This window comes from Macrobrachium rosenbergii, chromosome 13 (genome assembly GCF_040412425.1).
Source record: "Macrobrachium rosenbergii isolate ZJJX-2024 chromosome 13, ASM4041242v1, whole genome shotgun sequence".
Classification (NCBI taxonomy): Eukaryota; Metazoa; Arthropoda; class Malacostraca; order Decapoda; family Palaemonidae; genus Macrobrachium; species Macrobrachium rosenbergii.
In genome coordinates, this window is record NC_089753.1 from 23,202,983 (window position 1) to 23,226,429 (window position 23,447).

The window sequence follows — 23,447 nt, forward strand, 5'->3', positions numbered from 1 at the left end:
TGATTCTGTGTGCGTCTTGTAATTGAACAGATAACGATGAATTATATTCTCAGGTATAATCAGTCTTATAGCGTAGGAAAAATATAGTCTTTTTTTTTATGATCCGGAAGTTCAGCGACGTTCAGTTACGTTTCATGTAAAATGCTTTGATTTCATTGTGAATGAGTTGGGGACATTTTTATTCATGAAGCAATGCATTGATAAATATTTATATTTTTCGATATGCGATATTTATCATTACCAGTGGTTAATTACCATAGACTTGTTATTCTCTTTTCTCTCTCTCTCTCTCTCTCTCTCTCTCTTCTTCTTTCTTCAAACGTAATGCACCTACAGTTGAGGATGAAAATCCACAACAGGAATATAGTGTTCATGGATTGAAGACGTCCCATTGTTTTAATCAGAATGATTTAAGCGGAAATTTATCATTGTCCGATCAGCTGATCGTCATCTCTGAGGGCATGGAATTGCAGGAATAGATAAATGTATAGAAGGTAGATCGCCGCAGTCATGAAATAGTGGAGGCTGATATTTGGTTGCTGGGAGTAGGCTACATCTCTACGTATGAAATCTTTCTTTGTTAATAATTCCAGTTGTAATTTTTACTTGTATTTTTCTGTTTGTGTAGATTTCAGTTCTTTTCCATTTGTATTTTTCAATGTCTTTTTTTGTTTCTTTTTCCCTTTGTTCTTTTTTATTGTGTTCCAGCGTTATGGATTCAGGGTCCAAGTGTTGTTAAGAAATCTTTATTTAATTAGTAAAAAAATCCTTCCTTTTTAGATATCAATAACTCCCCGAGAGTTTGCAGAAGTAGAGTTTTGTAAATAGTTTAAAGATTTGAAATGTAAATATTTGAAATGTAAATATTTTAAAGATTTGAAATGTAAATATTTGAAATGTAAATATTTTAAAGATTTGAAATGTAAATATTTGAAATGTAAATATTTTTAAAGATTTGAAATATAAATATTTGAAATGTAAATATTTTAAAGATTTGAAATGTAATGTAACGTCTGACGCTCATTGTATTTTTCGTCTCCTGCTGAGGAATATCGTGATTCTATTTTATCTTCGCCGAGGCTCTGAATCTAATGGTGGCGTTGGATTTGAGCTTACAGCAACGTGTCGTATTGAAGGGCACGCTTTCAAAAGAAGCCTCAATTTTGACGTCAGAGTTGTGATGGTTATTTTTCAGCTATTGAAAACAAGCAGGTACGGGTGAGGGTAATTTTACTTTTTTCTGTGGCTGTGGAACTGTTCTAAGCACTTGGTGTTTTAACACTGTCAACCCTTTGATATTACAAATCTTGCAACGGACCCACAATACTGAAAGCCGAGGATTAGAAATAAGATTTTGCTAGGTGCCAGCATGTTTGATTAAGTGGCAATGAAGAGCATGACAGAATTGCAAAACGGGCAGCAGTTGAACTACTTCAAGACGGCCAATTTTGCTGAAAGATTTTTTATTTTTAAAGCTTCAGTACGAGGTCTGGCAAGACCGTTGGAACATGATAAGTTCAAACAAAATGCAAGAAATGACATTTGTTACAAATCCTTATTTATAGAGAAATATGCCTTTATGGGATACGGTATTATGTCGATTAACTAAAGGGTATACTCAACAACCCATAAATTTTGACGAATTATGATCACCAGCCTTTTTGGGAAGATTTCCTGGTTCCCATGACTGTGAGGCATTTGCTGGTTGAATGGCCCGGTTTTGGGATCTGAGGAATTATACCTCCGAGGCTCGTAAATGAGGATGGCGCGTTTATCCTCACTAGACCCTCAGAGAGGATGTTGTATATGACGCCAGGGGCATTTTTAGCTTTATCCCAGCAGCTGTTCTCCTGGGAGAAATCTCATCGTGTTCAGCTGAATACATATTTGCTTGTAGTTTTCAAGAATGATATGTGCGTCATTGAGCCTGGTAGTCACGATGCCAGATAATTTCTAATTATTCTTTCATTCATTTTGATTAAAAATAATTCTTTTATTATTAATTTTAATTTTTTTAGTATTGTTTGGCAACAGTGGCGTCAACATTAACGATTGCCTGCATCGTGGGTGATCCCAGTATTTCCTTTTGAACTGATTGATAATTATAAAGACAGAGATATTATGAACTAACTAATACAGTCAATCAGTTTGTTGGTCTCTGTTCCTCTTATCTATAGATTCTTACACAAACCCACTACCAGTATGACGTTACTTGCATATATCTATATTCTATTGAGCTTATATATATATATATATTCTATATATATTGGTGATAGTGATTACTGTCAGTGAGTACAATTCACATCCTATAAACAAGGAGAGAGAGAGAGAGAGAGAGAGAGAGAGAGAGAGAGAGAGAGAGAGAGAGAGAGAGAGACCCGTTATGTTTAAGTATTAGAGACGTTTCATAGTGGGCCTCAACCAAAATCATAGTGTGGTTATTTAAGGCGCACTTGTGTCTTTTAAACCAAAAGAGAAACCATGAAAGCTTTAGGCAGCAAGAAATGAGGAGACGATCTGGTTGTTAGATTGTACAGAAGGTTGTGACAGATTGTGGCTGTATGTGTTTGTTTTCGGGAAAATAATAAATTAGGAAAAATTAGTGAAAGTTTTTGTTGCTTAGAAACCCAGCGAAGATTATTTAGTGTGCATATTCACAGAATTTAGCATAGATAGAGGAAACAGAAATAGTTTCTGTAAACTTATGGCTAAATCAGTTGTAAATTTCAGTGGTATACTTTTTGTAAGATTAACTTCTCAGCAGTGTTATGTGTCTTTGTAAGGATTTATATTTATTCCAATCTTTTTAGCTTTTGTATTATGTCTTGTGATAGTCACTTATATTCATGGTATATATTCAAGTTATAGCCTTTGAGCAACAGTTGTAGGTAAAACGAAGGTTGAATGAAGATAGGTATTACGGTGCTCGCTTTTTATTGTTTTTATTTACATGTGCCAAAGCTTTGCTTTTCATGGTAATGCAGGTACTATGATATTGAGAAAATATAATACATTAGTTTCATAATTATTATTAACATAATATTCCCACACGTGTTTGCAAGAAAGGTGCGCCTGAGTCCATTATCAGTTGAAAGTTAAGACATATCCAAATTTATTGGGGTTCTTTGAGGCGTCGTACTGAGTGAGTTTGAAGTCTTCTGGACTGTGTCTTTGTGAAGAAGGAGCAGAATACTGTGAGGGGGAAGATGGTCGTGCTGAACCACTAGATGACGATGAAGAGAATGTTCCAACTTGCGATGGTGCTGATGTAGCAAATGCTCCTGTATGGGAAGAAGATGGTGAGCCAACTGATCCGGTGTGAGATGGAGATGAAGAAGAGGAAGATGGTTTAGATGGGCGAGGTCCCCTTGAAGAAGAAACCTCCTGAGGTTCGAAACCAATCCCCTGTCCAGCACGGAAGCGAACAGTGCGTCGGGTTCCATCATCATCTACGACAGTGTAAGTTCCGCTAACATTTCCATCAGCATCTGCAGTCTCTGATCTTGAATACTGTTCAGAGTCAAAGGCAAAGTTATAGGAAGCATCAGCATTGGAATTAGCTAATGGGTCAATGAAAGGGACTTCTCGTACAGGTGTAATCCTACCTGTAGGTTGACCAGAAGGTGCTCCAGGGACAATAGGACCTTTTTGAATGTGGGATCCTCAGCAATGAATCCAGTGTCAGAACCAGCTTGGTACTGGATCTGTCGTCGTTGACCATCATCAGCAACAAATGCAAAATCTCCATCAACATTGTTACTGGTGTCACCTGCTTCATTCCTTGAGTGGCTGGATGTTTCATATGCAAAAGCATAACTTCCATCTGGCCTTAGTTCACTGCAAGTAGTATTAGCTTCTTCGAAACGTGGACGAGTTGAGGAAGAGGGACGAGTACCAGAAGAATATGTTTGGGAACCAGCAGAAATAGATGGACTGGCAGAACCGTGAAGAGAAGGTGATGGGGCACGGTAAGTTGATGGACGTGAGGCACCATGGAAGGCAGAGGACTGGGAGGAGGCAGGTGTGTTTGAAGATGGGGCAGTTGGTAGATGATCTCCAGATGCAGTGAATCCTCTATCAGCTCCAGCTTGATAGTCAACCCTTCTTCTGACACCATCATCAGCAACAAAAGAAAACTGTCCCTGTACATTAAAGTTAGCGTCAGCAGATTCTGAGCGAGAATGGTCACCAGCATCGAAGGAGAAAGAGTAAGAGCCATCATTACTAGCTGAACTTTGTGAAGAAGCAGCACCACTTTGTGAAGAGGAAAAGGTTCCACTTGCACTCTTAACTGCAACAAGAGAAGAGGAAGATGGCGTAGAACCTGCAGCAGATGGCCTGTAACTAGGGGAGGAGGAGGAGGAGAGAGTTGAGTGAGATCCTAAGGATCCTGTAGGTGTGCTACTTGGAGGAATCTGGTACCTGAGGAAGATTGTCGTGTAGCTGCTGGAGTCGATGGAGAAGATTGAGGAGTTTTAGGTGACAGTGGAAGGTCATTACCTTCTACAACGAAGCCAGTACCACGACCTGCAGTGTAAGAATATGTTCTTGTGATTCCATCATCGTCTGTGTAAGAGTAAGATCCTCGGACATTTCCAGTGGCATCACTTTGCTCTGATCTTGTTTGTCCTTCTCCAGCAAACTGGAAACCATAAGAAGCATCAGCATTTGGGTTAGCGAGAGGATCAACGAAAGGTGGACGAGCCCTTGCAGCAGCATGGGCTGCATGGAAGTCAGGATGTGGTTGTGGGAGGTGAGATCCTGATGGGACAAAACCACCCTCACCAGCTGTGTATTGAAGATTTACAGAATTGCCATCAGGGTCAACATAGCCAAACTTTCCATCTTGTTGTCCAACCCTTGTAGACTTGGCACTCTCAAAGGCTCCTTCACCAGTATCGTGGCCATACTTATAAGTACCATCTCTATGAAGGACAAAATACTGGGAACGCCTTCCAGTTCCTACTTGAGGTATGTTGTAGGCCCCATCAGGTCCAGGCAAACTTAGAGTGCTAACTGTCAAGACAGACAACACAACCTGCAATTAATAAAAATTCGTTTTATAAATGGAAAATATGCATTTCTGTGCTATCTGTAAGATTACCCTTTAATCTAAACAGTAATGTATAAATTATTAGAAAAGATAAATTGCAGTTATATTATAATGACATCAACTTTATGCTATGAATTTTGATATGACCGTAAAGATTTGGTGTCTTGTTTTTGCAGAAATTATTTTAGTGTAAAGTGACTGATATTGGACAGTCTTTGAAATTCATATTCAAATAGATAATTTAATTCATTAAAATGAAATTTATTTTAAGGCTTGTTTTTATATAAAAGATGACTGGAAAATGAGATTGTTAGGAAGAAGTGTAAAGAGTTAATTTTTTAAAAATTTCATCCTCATTTAGATGATTATCTGACTTTAGAGAGAAGCAGAGTTCAGAGCTCCAGTTGATTTTGATTGAGGAGGAATGGAAAAGTTCTTTTAAACCCCTGAACTAAAGAGTTTAAGAGCTTTGTAGGTGATTATCAAAGGACTTAGAAAAGAGTGACAAGAAGGATGAGTTGGAAATAAAATAAGGAGTGAAAAGAAGAGTGGTTTGTTTTGGAGATTGGAGTAAATGTTAGATAATTAGGCTGGAGAAGGAAGAAAGGCCGATTTGTGGGCATGTTGGAGTGATGGTTTCACCTTCATAGAATCAGAGAAGTGTGGGAAGAACTGGAAAGTCTGTTTTGACAAGTCTATTGATGGATGTCTGTAGGGGAAAAATGTTTCTAGAGTGGAAGTGTTGAAAATTATCAGTGAAGATGGAGTGGCATAGAAAGGTAAAGGAATCAACCCCATCACATCATTTCACGACCACTGGGTACATGTCCACTGCCAAATGTCTCGAGTTTCTGTTCACAGTGATGAATTTTCGATGGTAATCCTTGTGCCAGTAAATAGGGCCATAAGTCCAACTGAGTTCTTAAGAAAAGTAATAGAAAATGATTCATGATTATCGAATGTGAAAAAATAGTAAGGGTGTCATAGAAGGTGAAGGAAGGTAGTGTATGCATATGCTTTTCATACGAAAAACAAAGAAAAATCCTTTAGGGCAATAAAATCAACATAAATGGCCTTATTTCCATCTTGAATGTGGGCATAAGAATGAGAGAGAGAGAGAGAGAGAGAGAGAGAGAGAGAGAGAGAGAGAGAGAGAGAGAGAGAGAGAGCTGGATTGCATTCACAGGAAGGTACTCCTCTCAACACATCGCTGAGTTGGGCTATTACCAAGCTAATCCAGGAGGCCATTGTGGAGATGGCTGGGAGGGTGGATTTCCTTCAGGCGACGCCGATGGCCCACGAGTGAGTGAGCTGCCTTTGCAAGAGATGAGGCCCTTTTATACCCAGAGGAGGCTGTGAGACGGAATGAGAGTAGGAGAGTGGACGAGGTGGGTGGGGTTGGGTGAGCAAGTTTTTTTGGGAGGGGGGTAGGGGTAGAAGGACAGAAATCAGGGCATCAGCCAGTGCCTTCATTGCCAGATCTGAATTGGTGGTCTGTCGTGGCCTGTAAGAGCTGTGCCTGATCGCCCTTGGGAGAACTGGATCCTGTGCTTCATTCCTTCTGTTGTTTCTTTCCGTTGTTCATTTGATTTATGAAGACTTTGAAATTAGATTTCCTGAGTGCGATTATTTCCCTCGTTCTTTATCATAATGATCCTTTTTATCATTAGCAGAATAATGGTGAATATTATTTTCCAGCCATGACATATTAGACTTTTTCATTCTGTTTGCATTTAAATTATGTAGTAAACGATTCAAGTAATTTATCCATCTTAGGTTCTGATCAATTGCCACACTGTAGAAAAATTGACTGTTTGAAATTTGAGAGTTTGGAAGTGTTCCATTTGACGTCTTTGTGTTATAGTTAATATAAAATTCTTTCATTGAGTTGTGGATGGAAAGAGTTGCAGTTTTGAACTGAATCAGTGTTTCCATTCTTTTCAGAATTGGAAAAAAAATCTTCTAGCTTTCCAGTCTTAATCTACCATCAGAGTGTTCCCGTCTTAAAATAAGAATTTGAATTGAGGATGAAAATCCACAACAGGAATATAGTGTTCATGGATTGAAGACGTCCATTGTTTCATCTCAAACATGATTTAGAATTTGTTATTGTCCGATTTCATTTTGTTCTTTGTAACATGAAATTGCAGAATAATAAATGTATGAATCTCATGCAGTCATTTTGTGATATGTCACGTGGCAGTAAAAATCAGTCTTTCTTTTTTTGTTAGATTTCCATTTTTTTGATTCTTCTGTATTTATATTGAATGTTTTCCTTTTCTTTTCTTTTATTTTTGTAATTGTTTTTTTGAATAAGTTTTAAGTTATTTGTTTTAATGGAAGTTTTGGGGTTGATATTAGTAGCGATCTTTCCTTCTGAACTGATAATATGTAACTCTGGAGATTTCTATTAATATATATGGAGATCAATCTCTTTTATATATATATATCTCTCTATGTATATGGATACATGTATATAATAATATGTCTTATATATAATATATGAAAATATATATATATACAACAGCCAATATAGTCTCGTTGGATCTTGTAGAAGATGGCCCATTTTTTCAGCTTACTTCAGTTGAATTTTAATCATTGTCCGATCAGCTGATCGTGTTTATAAAATATCTGAGGTCATGAAATTAAATCAGGAGTAGATAAATGTACAGAAGGTAGATCGCTGCAGTGTATTGAAATTTTGGATATATATGGTTTTGTAGTAAATCTTTATGTATATATAAATATATATATATATATATATATATATATATATATATATATATATATATATATATATATATATATATATATATGTAAAATTTTATAATTTACTTAAACATTCCATTTATTTAGTTTTTATAGTTTAGTTTTATTGTTGTATAATCTTTTATTTTCTGTCGCCTTATTTTTGGAGCTTTGAGCCATGCAAAATTTTTGTTCCTAAATATTTTTTGTTTTGATTTTACTAATTATTTAATCTGTATTTTTAAGATTACATATAATTTATTTTGTAATCCTATCTGTCGTATGAGCCTATTTATAAACTTATTTTAAACATTTTTCTCTGTGTAAGTGAGGACAAGAAGTTTGCAGGCCTTGCAGTACTTTGTTTCATTCATTCATGTTTTGTAATGTATGTATCCATAAATATTTTTTATTCACAGTTAATCAGTTCATAAATATATATATATATATATATATATATATATATATATATAAATATATATATATATATATATATATATATATATATATATATATATATATATATATATATATATATATATATATATATATATATATATATATATATATATATATATATATATATATATATATATATATATATATATGTATAACATACAAATTGTAATATGTGCCCTTTTCACTTAAAAGTCGTATCCTTAGAAGTTGGCATATAATTTGTTAAACTTTCCAAAATATATCGGAAAAGTTTTTCATTAGGTGAGGCATTGAGCCCATGCCCTCTTCCACCTTGGAATATTATGACACTTTTAAGATACAGTCGATTAACTACCCCGGTACATAATTTACTGCATTGTTTGAGTTTCTTCTGCATTGTTTTAGTTTCCAGATCCATGGTGTTTTTATTTATGGATTCTTGTAAGAGGCATTCAAGAGCTTATGATGTTAAACCAACTCTTTGAAACATTTAAGACAAAACAATTTTGTCTTCACTGATCGTGTACCTCATGTGATTACCTTTTGTCTCCCAAATTGACTTCAGCTTCATTCATAGACGATAGAATGCTTCATGAGAAATTCCTAAACTGGATGTTAGGGACAATGTCAGTTACCGCCAAAATATTCATGTAACTTCTTGCTGTTTGCTGAGTTCGTTAGGATGGTTGTTATTGTACCTCTTCCGAATGAACGACCATCAATGGATATCCAAAAAGAATGACAGGTTAACGGCATTTTAATTCAAGAACTGGATTGCTTGAATGTTCAATATTCTAAAAAAAAAACTTTGTAAAAGATATACAGTAAGTATATGGAATATATCAGTTACACCTCGTAATAATGTGATACATTTACAAAACACAGACTTCTTTGGATGCAGTGTTCCTTTATATATGAAGCTGCAAACCTGTGTGTTTCGTTCCTTGAACCATACAGCAAACTTTATTTTCATCTGACTTTCCATCATACTTTGATTGACCAGTTGGGGTAAGACAATTTATTCAAAAGTGCAACTTAAGGACATTTGAGGTTTTCCTCCTAAAGACAGATTTTAAACCTTTTACTGTCGATTTCCAAAAAAAAATATTTGGTCATGAGACGAACCTTATAGGCCCCAGTGGACATGGCCAATGGCCTAAGATTCTGATTAATTCAATATTTGGGAAGGTTCACATTAAAAAATAGACCAGTGCAGATAACCATTCTCTACTGAATCTTGACCTTTTTTTTTTATTTTGTTGAAGAAATAGCCAGAGGCCCTGATGCATAAAATGTAAGTTCAACAGTTAGGTTTTACTTTCAGAATGAGATGAAATATAAAATATTAAAAGTACATCATTTGATTTCGAAAGAGAGAATGCTGTCTTAACAGAAAAGATTCTGAGAGAGAGAGAAAAGGGAGAGGAGTTGAGAATCACTGGTTGTGGCACTAGAGAGTTAATCACTAACCTCACTGGGGAGAAAGACTAATAAAAATAATAACTGATGAAAAACAGTGGGACTCGTTACTGTACTTTTTGATTTTGAAGATGATTGCCATACAAGTGAGCAGGCAAAACTTAAGTATCTCAGTAGTTTTATCAAAGACTGAGCTTGATTAACAGCTATGCCTTGTTCCTCCTCGATTGCAGTTCAAGACATCGATTTTAAATTCCTCTTTGTTGTTTTAGCAACAGGACCTACAGATTATTGTGGAACTGATTATAGTTAGAATTAATTTCTATCACCAGAAATAACATCTTAACTCTTCATCAGCCGGCTGGGGAATTGAGACTCCAGCCCATCGAGTGAGAGAGTCTGAGCTCTAGAGAGAGAGAGAGAGAACAAAGAGCTACAAGTTGTGTTTAACTATTGGAGAAAGATTCACAGTAATAAGGAGATGCAGGTTAGTTATTTGATTGTGCACACTTGTGTTTTTTTAAACTTTTAGAACAGATAACAGATGTTTTGGTGCAAAATCCTGTCTTAGACCATGGTTTTGTTAGATGAGGTTGTGGCTGATGCATGACCTGTTTATGTAAAAAATGGAGAAAATTGAACATTGAGGTTGATCATGAAATTGATTAAATAAATTAGTCTGCATTGACATACAGCAACAATAGAGATTCAAACAGGAAAGTGGAAAATTATGATAAAGTCAGGTTAACATGAAAAACAGGGATAGTTTCTGTAAAATTATGTGTTTAACTGCAGTGGTGTACTTTCTGTGAGATAAATTTATCAGAAACAAATGTGTGTCTTGTTATTGTTTTATATTTATTTGAATCTTATTATATCAAGTATATTCATGGTAGATAATTGAATTATTGCCCAGGAATGGAAGGTAAAACGAAGGGTTGAAAGCAGCAAAAATGGGTATTAAATGCTTCACTTTTTATTGTTTTTTTTACATGTGCCATAGCATTGCTTTTCATGGTAATGCAGGTACTGTGATAGAGAAAATATAATACATTAGTTTCATAATTATTATTAACATAACATTACCCTACGTTCCATTCATGACCAAGAAAAAGGTGACTCTGAGTCCATTATCAGTTGAAAGTTAAGACATATCCAAATTTATTGGGGTTCTTTGATGCATCATACTGAGTAAGTTTGAAGTTATCAGGACTGTGTTGTTTGTGAAGAAGGAGCAGAATACTGTGAGGGGAAGATGGTCGATGAGAACCACTAGATGATGATGAAGAAAATGATGAAACTTGAGATGATGCTGAAGAAAAATGCTAGGAAGGATGCTGAGCCAACTGATCCTGTGTGAGATGGAGATTAAGAAGAAGATGGTTTAGATGGAGCGAGGTCCCTTTGAAGAAGAAACCTCCTGAGGTTTGAAACCAATGCCCTGTCCAGCACGGAAGCGAACAGTGCGTCGGGTTCCATCATCATCTACGACAGTGTAAGTTCCGCTAACATTTCCATCAGCATCTGCAGTCTCTGATCTTGAATACTGTTCAGAGTCAAAGGCAAAGTTATAGGAAGCATCAGCATTGGAATTAGCTAATGGGTCAATGAAAGGGACTTCTTGTACAGGTGTAATCCTACCTGTAGGCTGACCAGAAGGTGCTCCAGGGACAATGGGACCTTTTGGAATGTGGGATCCTCAGCAATGAATCCAGTGTCAGAACCAGCTTGATATTGGATCTGTCGTCATTGACCATCATCAGCAACAAATGCAAAATCTCCATCAACATTGTTACTGGTGTCACCTGCTTCATTCCTTGAGTGGCTGGACGTTTCATATGCAAAAGCATAACTTCCATCTGGCCTTAGTTCACTGCGAGTATTAGCTTCTTCGAAACGTGGACGAGTTGAGGAAGAGGGACGAGTACCAGAAGAATATGTTTGAGAGCCAGCAGAAATAGATGGACTGGCAGAACCGTGAAGAGAAGGTGATGGGGCACTGGTAAGTTGATGGAACGTGAGGCACCACGGAAGGCAGAGGACTGGGAGGAGGTAGGTGTGTTTGAAGATGGGGCAGTTGGTAGATGATCTCCAGATGCAGTGAATCCTCTATCAGCTCCAGCTTGATAGTCAACCCTTCTTCTGACACCATCATCAGCAACAAAAGAAAACTGTCCCTGTACATTAAGGTTAGCGTCAGCAGATTCTGAGCGAGAATGGTCACCAGCATCGAAGGAGAAAGAGTAAGAGCCATCATTACTAGCTGAACTTTGTGAAGAAGAAGCACCACTTTGTGAAGAGGAAAAGGTTCCACTTGCACTCTTAACTGCAACAACAGAAGAGGAGATGGCGTGTGATGTAGAACCTGCAGCAGAGTGAGTTCTGCTACTTGAGGGGAATCTGGTACCTGAGGAAGATTGTCGTGTAGCTGCTGGAGTAGAAGGAGAGAGATTGAGGAGTTTTAGGTGACAGTGGAAGGTCATTACCTTCTACAACGAAGCCAGTACCACGACCTGCAGTGTAAGAGTAGGTTCTTGTGATTCCATCATCGTCTGTGTAAGAGTAAGATCCTCGGACATTTCCAGTGGCATCACTTTGCTCTGATCTTGTTTGTCCTTCTCCAGCAAACTGGAAACCATAAGAAGCATCAGCATTTGGGTTAGCGAGAGGATCAACGAAAGGTGGACGAGCCCTTGCAGCAGCATGGGCTGCATGAAAGTCAGGATGTGGTTGTGGGAGGTGAGATCCTGATGGGACAAAACCACCCTCACCAGCTGTGTATTGAAGATTGACAGAATTGCCATCAGGATCAACATAGCCAAACCTTCCATCTTGCTGTCCAACCCTTGTAGACTTGGCACTCTCAAAGGCTCCTTCACCAGTATCGTGGCCATATTTATAAGTACCATCTCTATGAAGGACAAAATACTGGGAACGCCTTCCAGTTCCTACTTGAGGTATGTTGTAGGCTCCATCTGGTCCAGGCAAACTCAGAGTGCTAACTGCCACAGCAGACAACACTGCCTGAAAAGTTGAGTAAAATATACGAAGGTGAAAGGAAATGGTTTGGAATATAAGCATAAAAATTTTTATTTATTCATCTATTCATCTATTTGAAGATTAAGTCCTTTAAAAATAAAAATATTGAAGATTAAGTCCTGAGAAATTATGATTGCAAATAAAAATATTATTAAATTTATAAATATTAGGTATATATATATAAAAACAGATTATATTATAATATATATATATATATACTATATATTATATATATATATATATATATATATACATATATATATATATATATTATATATATATATATATATATATATATATATATGTGTGTGTGTGTGTGTGTGTGTGTGTGTGTGTGTGTGAAGACTGTGTGTATATAATTATGCATGTTTTGATATGAAAAAGGGATTTAGTCATGTGGAGAGAATAGGGAACGATTGATTGGTGAAAATAATGTACTATTTGGAAGCTTGAGGAGTAAGTATGAAAGACAGGCTATGAAAGTGGTGGATAAATGTAGTGAAAGAAGTGTATATATTGGAAAGGAAGGATCTGAACACCCAGGAGTAACAAGAGTGTGTGCAAAGTGGAGTTGAGTGTTGCAGCGTGTGTACTCGACGTGATCTTGACTTGTCCTCTGTGTAGGTGTACGGTGCGGCTAATATTTTGGAGGGTTTGGTACGTGATGTTCATTTCATTCACGATCCGGCTTTTAATGTTTGATTCCAGCAGTATAATTTTGACGCCTTTTTCCGGGAACCTCCCACTATTGCCTTTAATGTTGAATATATACCCAGTATATATATGAGAGTATATATATATATATATATATATATATATATATATATATATATATATACATATATATATTAAAGCCAGTAATAAATATTCGTGGCATAATATGATGCCTGCTTCTATAGCAGATATATATCATATATATATATATATATATATATATATATATATATATATATATATATATATATAGAGAGAGAGAGAGAGAGAGAGAGAGAGAGAGAGAGAGAGAGAGAGAGAGAGAGAGAGAGAAACTCTTTTAGATCCCAACAAATCGCTGAGTGCCATTACCAATCTAAGCCAGGAGGCCATTGTGGAGATGGCTGGGAGGGTGGGTTTCCTTCATGCGACGCCGATGGCCCTCAAGTGAGTGAGCTGCCGTTGCAAGAGATGAGGCCCTTTTATACTCACACTAAGCAAGTCCAGGACTCAGACTCAGACTGGAGAAGCTTAAGGGTGTACGAGGGGGGGAGGGGTCAGGTGGGCGAGAGAGAGCGAAGTCATGACGGCTTTCTTTCTAGATCAGGATTTGTGTGTCCTGTCATGCCCTGGAAGTAGTTGTAGTAATTGGGAAGAAGGTTGTCCTTGTAAAGAACGAGATACCTCGCTTCTCTGTTCTTCTGTTCGGTGGTCCATAAATTCATGTGACTCCTGTAGAAATTTCAGATGGCTACGTGGTAAATTTATGAGGTTTTGGTTTGAGCTTTATCTCTTATGACTCCATCTTATGCGCTTTTCACAGGGTCACTAAGGCTGCAGGATTGTTGCTTGACAGATGGATGCTAAGACTGAAGGACCATGGCAACAAAATTCTGTTTCGAACGTTTCACCTTGATGTAACAGCTGGCTGCAAAAAAGGGGAACATTTCTTAATGTTAAGGCATTAGTTTGGTCTTTGATTTTCTGTTATTGGAAAGTGATCATATTAAGGAAATTTGGTTTGATCCATTTGATTGCTTAGGGTTTGCTGTTGGGGGGAAGAAAGTAACGCTGGCAATGTATATATTGTCTTCTTCTTCTTCTTCTTCTTCTTCTTCTTCTTCTTCTTCTTCTTCTTCTTCTTCTTCTCACTGAAAAAAAAATTGTCAAGGGAAATCAATTTTAAATTGATTAAAAATCAGTGGTATACAATCAGCAGTAGCAAGAAGGAACAAAGATAGAAGTAAAATGGAAATGAGCAGTTACTGTGCAATTACTACACTTATTATTAATCTTGACTCAATAAATTATGAGAGTTCCTTGTTACGTTCGCATCACCAAAAATCCGACTAGGTAATATTTCATACTGGTTTAATGAATTTTAAAGGGATCCGAATCGGGAATTCTGAACGGCTTCACGTGTTCATCTTTCAAAGACATGTACACATTTGATGCTTTTGTTTTCTTTTGATTTCGTCTGTGTGTGTTCTGCTGTAACTGTCTTTATGCAGTTTCTATCAAGAAGACTTTTGGCTCTCTCTCCTCCATCTACAATTATGTTCCATATTTTATTTTGGGCCACTGTTATTTTGTTTTGCGCAGAAGAAAGACCCACACAGCAATAGCAGGAAAACCAAGGTGCAAGAATCTTACTTACAGGTCTGATACGCAAACTGGAAGAACAGGAGAAATGCTTTGTTATGTCAGCAATGATACCGTTGTGCCATGGAACAGTATATCGTAGAATTAGTGCTCACAACAACTAGAAATTTTGCTGCAATACCTACTTGCCCACAGACTTGAGGCTTACTGATGCAGAATATATCACAACCGATACTGCAACTGCACTGTTTTGATGGGTAATTATGGAAATGTAAATTAAAATTCCCCCAAAGAAACCCTAAAATTGATTACAGAGGCACTTTAAATTCCAGGCAGAACATAGCATTTCCAAGAACTGAGTTTGAACCATAATGTCTGAAAAAATTAAGAATTCAATAAGGAAGTTCAAACTTATGGGAATGCATAATCTTAAGAATATTAATTATCCTGTTTTCAAACATGTTGTAGCTGCTGCTACCACTGCTGATCACAATTTGAATATGGCTGTTCCAGTGGTGATGCACGAGGACAAAAATTTGCTGTCTTTGCTTTACAATTTGTCGGTGCTGAGTGTTCCTGTTAGGTAAAGATTTTCCACTAAACCCACTTACCAGTCATGACGTTACTTGCAGTGTCTGTTCTGTTGAGCTTACAGTAACTATTAGGTTCTAAGGATCCTTTGGTGAAGTGATTACTGGCAGTGTGTGTGGAATTCACATCCTGTAAACAAGACAGCTGAGAGAGAGAGAGAGAGAGAGAGAGAGAGAGAGAGAGAGAGAGAGAGAGAGAGAGAGAGAGAGAGAGAGAGAGAGCTGCCTGCTTTGTTTTAAAAATTGGAGACGTTTCATATTAGGCCTCAACCAGAATCATAGTGGCGTTATTTAAGGCACACTTGTGTTAAAAATAAAAAGTGATAGCATGAGAACTTTAGGCAGTAAGCAATGAGGAGGCGGTCTGGTTGTTAGATTTAACGGAAGGTTGTGGCTGTGCATATTAGTTTTAGCGACAAAATGTAAAAAAAAGTTTTGTTGATCAGAAATCCAATTAAGATTAATTAGTCTGTACATGCACAGAATTTAGCAACGATAGAGGAAATAGGAAAGCTTCTGTAAAATTATTATAAAATCAGGTTAAACTGCTGTGATGTACTTTCTGTGAGATAAATTTATCAGTATTGCTGTGTGTCTTGGTGTTGTTTTATATTTATTCGAATCTTATCATATTCACGCATATTCATGGTAGATATTTAAGTCACTTGCCCAAGAATCGCAGGTAAAATGAAGGTTGAATAAAAATGGGTATTACGATGCTAACTTTTTATTGTTTTTATTTACATGTGCTAAAGCTTTGCTTTTCATGGTATTGCAGGTACTGTGATAGTGAGAAAATATAATACATTAGTTTCATAATTATTATTAACATAACTTTCCCACACGTGTTTGCGAGAAAGGTGCGCCTGAGTCCATTATCAGTTGAAAGTTAAGACGTATCCAAATTTATTGGGGTTCTTTGAAGCGTCGTACTGAGTGAGTTTGAAGTCTTCTGGACTGTGTCTTTGTGAAGAAGGAGCAGAATACTGTGAGGGGGAAGATGGTCGTGGTGAACCACTAGATGATGATGAAGAGAATGCACCAACTTGAGATGATGCTGAAGAAGCAAATGCTGCTGCAGGGGAAGAAGATGGTGAGCCAACTGATCCTGTGTGAGATGGAGAGGAAGAAGAAGAAGATGGTCGAGATGGTCGAGGTCCCCTTGAAGAAGAAACCTCCTGAGGTTCGAAACCAATTCCCTGTCCAGCACGGAAGCGAACAGTGCGTCGGGTTCCATCATCATCTACTACAGTGTAAGTTCCGCTAACATTTCCATCAGCATCTGCAGTTTCTGATCTTGAATACTGTTCAGAGTCAAAGGCAAAGTTATAGGAAGCATCTGCGTTGGAATTAGCTAATGGATCAATGAAAGGGACTTCTCGTACAGGTGTAATCCTACCTGTAGGCTGACCAGAAGGTGCTCCAGGGACAATGGGACCCTTTGGAATGTGGGATCCCTCAGCAATGAATCCAGTGTCAGAACCAGCTTGATACTGGATCTGTCGTCGTTGACCATCATCAGCAACAAATGCAAAATCTCCATCAACATTGTTACTGGTGTCACCTGCTTCATTCCTTGAGTGGCTGGATGTTTCATATGCAAAAGCATAACTTCCATCTGGCCTCAGTTCACTGCGAGTGTTAGCTTCTTCGAAACGTGGATGAGTTGAGGAAGAGGGACGAGTACCAGAAGAATATGTTTGGGAACCAGCAGAAATAGATGGACCGGCAGAACCATGAAGAGAAGGTGATGGGGCACGGTAAGTTGATGGACGTGAGGTACCATGGAAGGCAGAGGACTGGGAGGAGGCAGGTGTGTTTGAAGATGGGGCAGTTGGGAGATGATCTCCAGATGCAGTGAATCCTCTATTAGCTCCAGCTTGATAGTCAACCCTTCTTCTGACACCATCATCAGCGACAAAAGAAAACTGTCCCTGTACATTAAGGTTAGCGTCAGCAGATTCTGAGCGAGAATGGTCACCAGCATCGAAGGAGAAAGAGTAAGAGCCATCATTACTAGCTGAACTTTGTGAAGAAGAAGCCCCTCTTTGTGAAGAAGAAAATGTTCCACTTGCACTCTTAACTGCAACAAGAGAAGAGGAAGATGGCGTAGAACCTGCAGCAGATGGCCTGTAACTAGGGGAGGAGGAGGAGGAGAGAGTTGAGTGAGATCCTAAGGATCCTGTAGGTGTGCTACTTGAGGGGAATCTGGTACCTGAGGAAGATTGTCGTGTAGCTGCTGGAGTCGATGGAGAAGATTGAGGAGTTTTAGGTGACAGTGGAAGGTCATTACCTTCTACAACGAAGCCAGTACCACGACCTGCAGTGTAAGAATATGTTCTTGTGATTCCATCATCGTCTGTGTAAGAGTAAGATCCTCGGACATTTCCAGTGGCATCACTTTGCTCTGATCTTGTTTGTCCTTCTCCAGCAAACTGGAAACCATAAGAAGCATCAGCATTTGGGTTAGCGAGAGGATCAACGAAAGGTGGACGAGCTCTTGCAGCAGCATGGGCTGCATGAAAGTCAGGATGTGGTTGTGGGAGGTGAGATCCTGATGGGACAAAACCACCCTCACCAGCTGTGTATTGAAGATTTACAGAATTGCCATCAGGATCAACATAGCCAAACTTTCCATCTTGTTGTCCAACCCTTGTAGACTTGGCACTCTCAAAGGCTCCTTCACCAGTATCATGGCCATACTTATAAGTACCATCTCTATGAAGGACAAAATACTGGGAACGCCTTCCAGTTCCTACTTGAGGTATGTTGTAGGCCCCATCAGGTCCAGGCAAACTTAGAGTGCTAACTGTCAAGACAGACAACACAACCTGCAATTAATACAAATTCGTTTTATAAACGGAAAATATGCATTTCTGTGCTATCTGTAAGATTAACCTTAATCATAAACAGTAAGTATAAATTTTTAGAGCAGATAAATTGTAGTTATATCATTATGGCCCTGTTCTATGAATTTTAATATTAGTGTGAAGGTTCGGTGTCTTTTACATGCAGAAATTATTTCTAGTGTTAAGTGACAAATTAACCTTAGTCTTTGAAATTCGTATTCAAGCAGATAATAAAATTAATTCATTAGAAATGAAATTTACTTGTCTAATTAATGTTAAGAAAGAAATATTAGTTTTAGTTCTGTGATACCATTGGTTCTTATGTTATCTCCGTGTATAAGAGGGAAATTCGTTTTGGATGATCTGAAAAGAACCTACTGTAGTTTTACTACGGATTTAGAGATGATATCCAGAGGTACGGTGATAGTGATACATGAGAGGCAAGAATGAGATTGTGTCTTTTAAACGTGCTGAGAAGGAGAGGAGTTTTAAAGAGTACACCATCTTCATGTGGATGGTTAGGACAAGAAGGGATTTGAATAAGTTCACCAGTGAAAAGAAGGAAGAGTGTGGGAGATTGAGCAACGGGAGATAACTGCAGTAAAATTAGTCGGGTAGAGGAAGAAAAAGCCACATTTGTGGGTATGCTTGGAGGTGCTGGTTTCGCCTTCATAGAATGGAGAAGTGTTTGGAAAGTCTTGCGACAGGTATGTTTATGGATGCGTATTTGTAAACTCCACTTCTAGAGTGGAGTGTTGAAAACGATAGTGCAAGATGGAGTGGTACAGAAAGGTAAAAGAAACAACCCTATCACAAGTGGAGTCACGAACACTGGGTACATGTCCACTATCATGTCTGCGAGTTCTTGTTCGCGGTGTGAATTTTCGTGGTAATCCTTGAGCCAGTAAATATGGGTCATAAGTCCGAAAGTGTCTTAAGAAAAAGTAATATGAAAAGCGATTCATGATTATCGTAGATGTGAAAAAATAGTAAGGTGGGCCAAGAAGCTGAAGGAAGGTAGTGTATGCATATGCTTTTGCTACGAACAAATCCTTTAGTGCAATAAAATCAATTCATAAATGCCCTATTTCCTTCTTGAATGTGGACATGAGAGAGAGAGAGAGAGAGAGAGAGAGAGAGAGAGAGAGAGAGAGAGAGAGAGAGAGACTGCATTCACAGGAAGGTACTCCTTCTAACGCATCGCTGATTGGTATTACCAAGCTAATCGAGGAGGCCATTGTGGAGATGGCTGGGAGGGTGGGTTTCCTTCAGGCGACGCCGATGGCCCACGAGTGAGTGAGCTGCCTTTGCAAGATATGAGGCCCTTTTATACCCAGAGGAGGTCGTGAGACGGATGAGAGTAGGTAGAGTGGGCGGGGTAGGGTGTTGTTGGGTGAGCAAGTTATGAGAGAGGGTAGGGAGGAGAGGGACAGAATCAGGGCATCAGCCAGTGCCCTTATTGCCAGATCTGAATTGGTGGCCTGTCGTGGCCTGTAAACAGGTGTGCCTGATCGCCCTTGGGAGAACCACATCCCGAGCTTCATATTCCGTTGTCTCTTGTCCGTTTTTATTTGATTTTTGGAGTTTGAAATTGCATTTGCTGAGTGGGATTCTTTGCCTCGATATTTACCATTATGATCGTGGTTATTATTAGCAGAATAATGGTATCATCTAGCGAAATTTGTATCGAGTTTCATGTAAACGATTCTAGTGGTTTGTTCCGATATTTGTTCCAAAGTAAATTATGTAGTAATAATTTGCCGAAGCTCTGACGAAGGTACCTCCATTGTGCATAATTGTGTGGGGGCCAGTGTTGAGAGAGGCTGCCCCCGAGCTCAATAAGATCAAGTCTGGAATGAAAGAGTTCATATGCAGAGTTAAAAGTAAAACATTCCTGTTTTTAGAGCCAGAGTTGCAGATTTTAGAACTGGAATCAGTGTTTCATTCCTAAGAACTGGAATTAAAAGTTTTCGGTCATTAGAGCAAGCATCGAAATGTTCTAGTCTTTAAGACTTTGAATTTAGTGGTTTTGTACTTTGACTTGAAATTGAATCATGTGTGAAGAACAATGTTTGCTATTTATTGTTTTTCCGTCAATTTCGAAGTGGGTGAATATTGGCTAATTGCATTCCATCTCATGACATATTGGACTTTTTCATTCTGTTTGCAGTCACGTTAGTAACTGGCCAAGTAACTAATAATTTATCCCCTTAGGTTCTCTCAATCCCACACCGTAGAAAAAGGTATGACCTATTTTGAAATTTACTTAAAGGTTTTCTAGTCTATTGACGTCTTTGCATTTATAGTTAATATAAAATTCTTTCATTGCGTTGTGAATAGGCTGGGGTTTTAGTTTTGATGAAGCGTTACGTTGCTCTCTCTCTCTCTCTCTCTCTCTCTCTCTCTCTCTCTCTCTCTCTCTCTCTCTCTCTCTCTCTCTCTCTCTCCAAACGTATAGCACCTTATAGTTGAGGATGAAAATCCACAACAGCCAATATAGTGTTCATGGATTGAAGACGTCCCGTTGTTTCGATCAAAATGATTTAAGCGGAACTTTATTATTGTCCGATCAGCTGATCGTTATCTGTGAGGTCATGAAATTGCAGGAATAGATAAATGTATAGAAAGTAGATCGCTGCAGTCATGAAATTGTGGAGGCTGATATGTGGTTGTGGGAGTACATCTCTACGTATGCGAATCTTTCTTTGTTAGTCATTCCATTGTAGTTTTGATTCTTCTTCTTCTGTTTGTGTTTGTTTTCCTTTTCTTTTCTGCTTTTGAATTGTTCTTTTGGGTTGTTTTTCCCTTTGGCCCTCTTTAATGGTTTGTTTTGTGACGGTAAGTTTTGGGGTTGACCATCGTGAGTAGCCCGATCTTTCCTTCTGAACTGATGATTGTAATGGTGGAGATTTTATTAACTGATGCGATCAATCGTTCAATCTATACTTTATATATATATTATGTTTATATGTATATACATACATGTATATAATATATGTAATATATATATAATATATGTAATATATGTAATATATGTATATATAATATAATCGAAAGATTTCTCTTTGCAAAATCTTGTAGAATCTACTATTACACAGCTTACTTCCAGTTGTAATTTTAACCTTCGCCCTGGCATGCATTATTTGAACCCCTGTATTAGTAAAATATTCAAGAATGACATAAAAGATTAAATCACTGACTTAATTACAAATTAGTTACTTATATATATTTTCTGTGTATTGACATGTTTGATATATATATATTTTTTTTGTAAAAATGTTCACCATGCAAAAATTTTTATTCTTTACCCAAAGGAGAACTATTTAGTTGTACTTTTATAAGATTTTTAGTGGTCAGTCACCATTCTTGTATAATCTTTTAATTGTCGTGCCCCTGCTTCTGAGCTGTTGAGCCTAATTTTTTGTAAAACCTCCTAAATATTCAACCCTGTTTTGATATGTCTACTAATTCTTCAATTGTGTTGGGTTCCAGTTACATATATTTTCTTTTGTAATCCTCATCTGTCGTATGAGCCTCCTTTGTAAACTTATTTTTACATTTTTTCGGTGTGCGAAGCAAAGGACAAGAAGTCGAAAGGCCTTGCAGTACTCCATTGTTTCCCTTTCCTTCATGGATTTTGTATTTATGTATCCATCACATTCCATATTTTCGTGATTCAGTTATACACATTATATATATATATATATATATATATATATATATATATATATATATATATATATATATATATATATATATATATATATATATATATATACATATGTGTGTGTGTCTATGAGTGTGCATAGAATATACCGGTCACTTTTTACCAGATACATATGTAGTTGTAATAGCCACATTGCCCTCTTAACTTTTGAATTCTTCACGCTTTTTTAATACACTTGTCACTATAAAGCCTTAAGATCTACATGTAAGAAATATAAAGAAATTATGATGTTCGGTAGCAGAAAACAAACTTGTGTCACGATTATTGTCGTCAGGTCAGCACGTGACCTCATTGTGATTATGATAATGCGGGTTTGTTTCCCGTCTACCAGACGGCATAATTTCTTCAAATTTCTTTCACTTGGATGTTAGGGCTTTGTAGTGACAAGCATATCCAAAAAAATGCAAAGAATTCTAGAAGTTTAAAGGGCATTTTAGCTATTACAATTACATATATATATATATATATATATATATATATATATATATATATATATATATATACATATATACATACATACATAATACATACATACATACATACATACATACATATATATATCTTTATATATGAAAATGAATGTATGTGTGTATGTGTGTGTTCGAACATAACTCTGAAACACATTGAGCAATTTCAACCAAACTTGGTATACATATGACTTACTACCTGGGAATGAATACTGTTGGGGGTTTGACATCACTGGCACAAAAGGCGGGGTAGGGGAAGCAGGGGACATGTAAATATAACCGAAAACGACAGATATTAGTGTCTAACCCATAGTTTTTGAGGTCACTGAGACGAATAGTGACACTTCCAATGCCCTTTAAGTCCAAGATCAGCTCTGATAGGAAGGGGGTGAGAAGGGTTGGGAAGGGGGTGACATGTAAAAAGAACCTAAAACAACAGATATTAGTGTCTAATCCATAGTTTTCGAGGTTGTTGAGATGAAGAGTGACACTCCTTATGCCCTTTAAGTCCAAGTTCAGCCCCGATAGGAATGGCGGGTGAGAAGGGATGAAATATAAAATGTCATAAATGCTGGGCAACGTAACTGAAGCAACTATCTTAACAGGAAAGGGAGAGAGAGAGAGAGAGAGAGAGAGAGAGAGAGAGAGAGAGAGAGAGAGAAGAGAGAGAGAGAGTAGAAGGGGTGTTGGGAGGAGAAAGAGAGAGACAGAGATGGCTGAGTTAGAGAGAGATTGAGTTTATTGGTTGTCATACTATACTTTTTAATTTTGAAGATGATTGCCCCACAATGTGTCAAACTTCTGCATCTCGGTAAAGTTTTT

General features: G+C 37.5%; 2 protein-coding genes and 2 pseudogenes across 12 annotated transcripts in view; 1 reads left to right on the plus strand and 3 right to left on the minus strand.

Annotated features, from left to right (window-relative positions):
• Positions 1–23,447, plus strand: part of LOC136845024 (longitudinals lacking protein, isoforms H/M/V-like) — a 345,912-nt gene that overhangs the window by 176,003 nt on the left and 146,462 nt on the right. The gene's annotated exons all lie outside the window — the stretch shown is intronic.
• Positions 2,918–6,358, minus strand: LOC136844628 (sericin 1-like; annotated as a pseudogene).
• Positions 10,792–13,783, minus strand: LOC136844629 (sericin 1-like; annotated as a pseudogene).
• Positions 16,294–19,734, minus strand: LOC136845019 (sericin 1-like). The gene is made up of 2 exons (XM_067114698.1): positions 19,649–19,734; positions 16,294–18,413 (listed from the first exon to the last, which is right to left on the minus strand). Exons 1-2 carry the CDS (start codon positions 19,667–19,669, stop codon positions 16,461–16,463), a joined length of 1,974 nt encoding a protein of 657 aa, XP_066970799.1. The 5' UTR covers positions 19,670–19,734; the 3' UTR covers positions 16,294–16,460.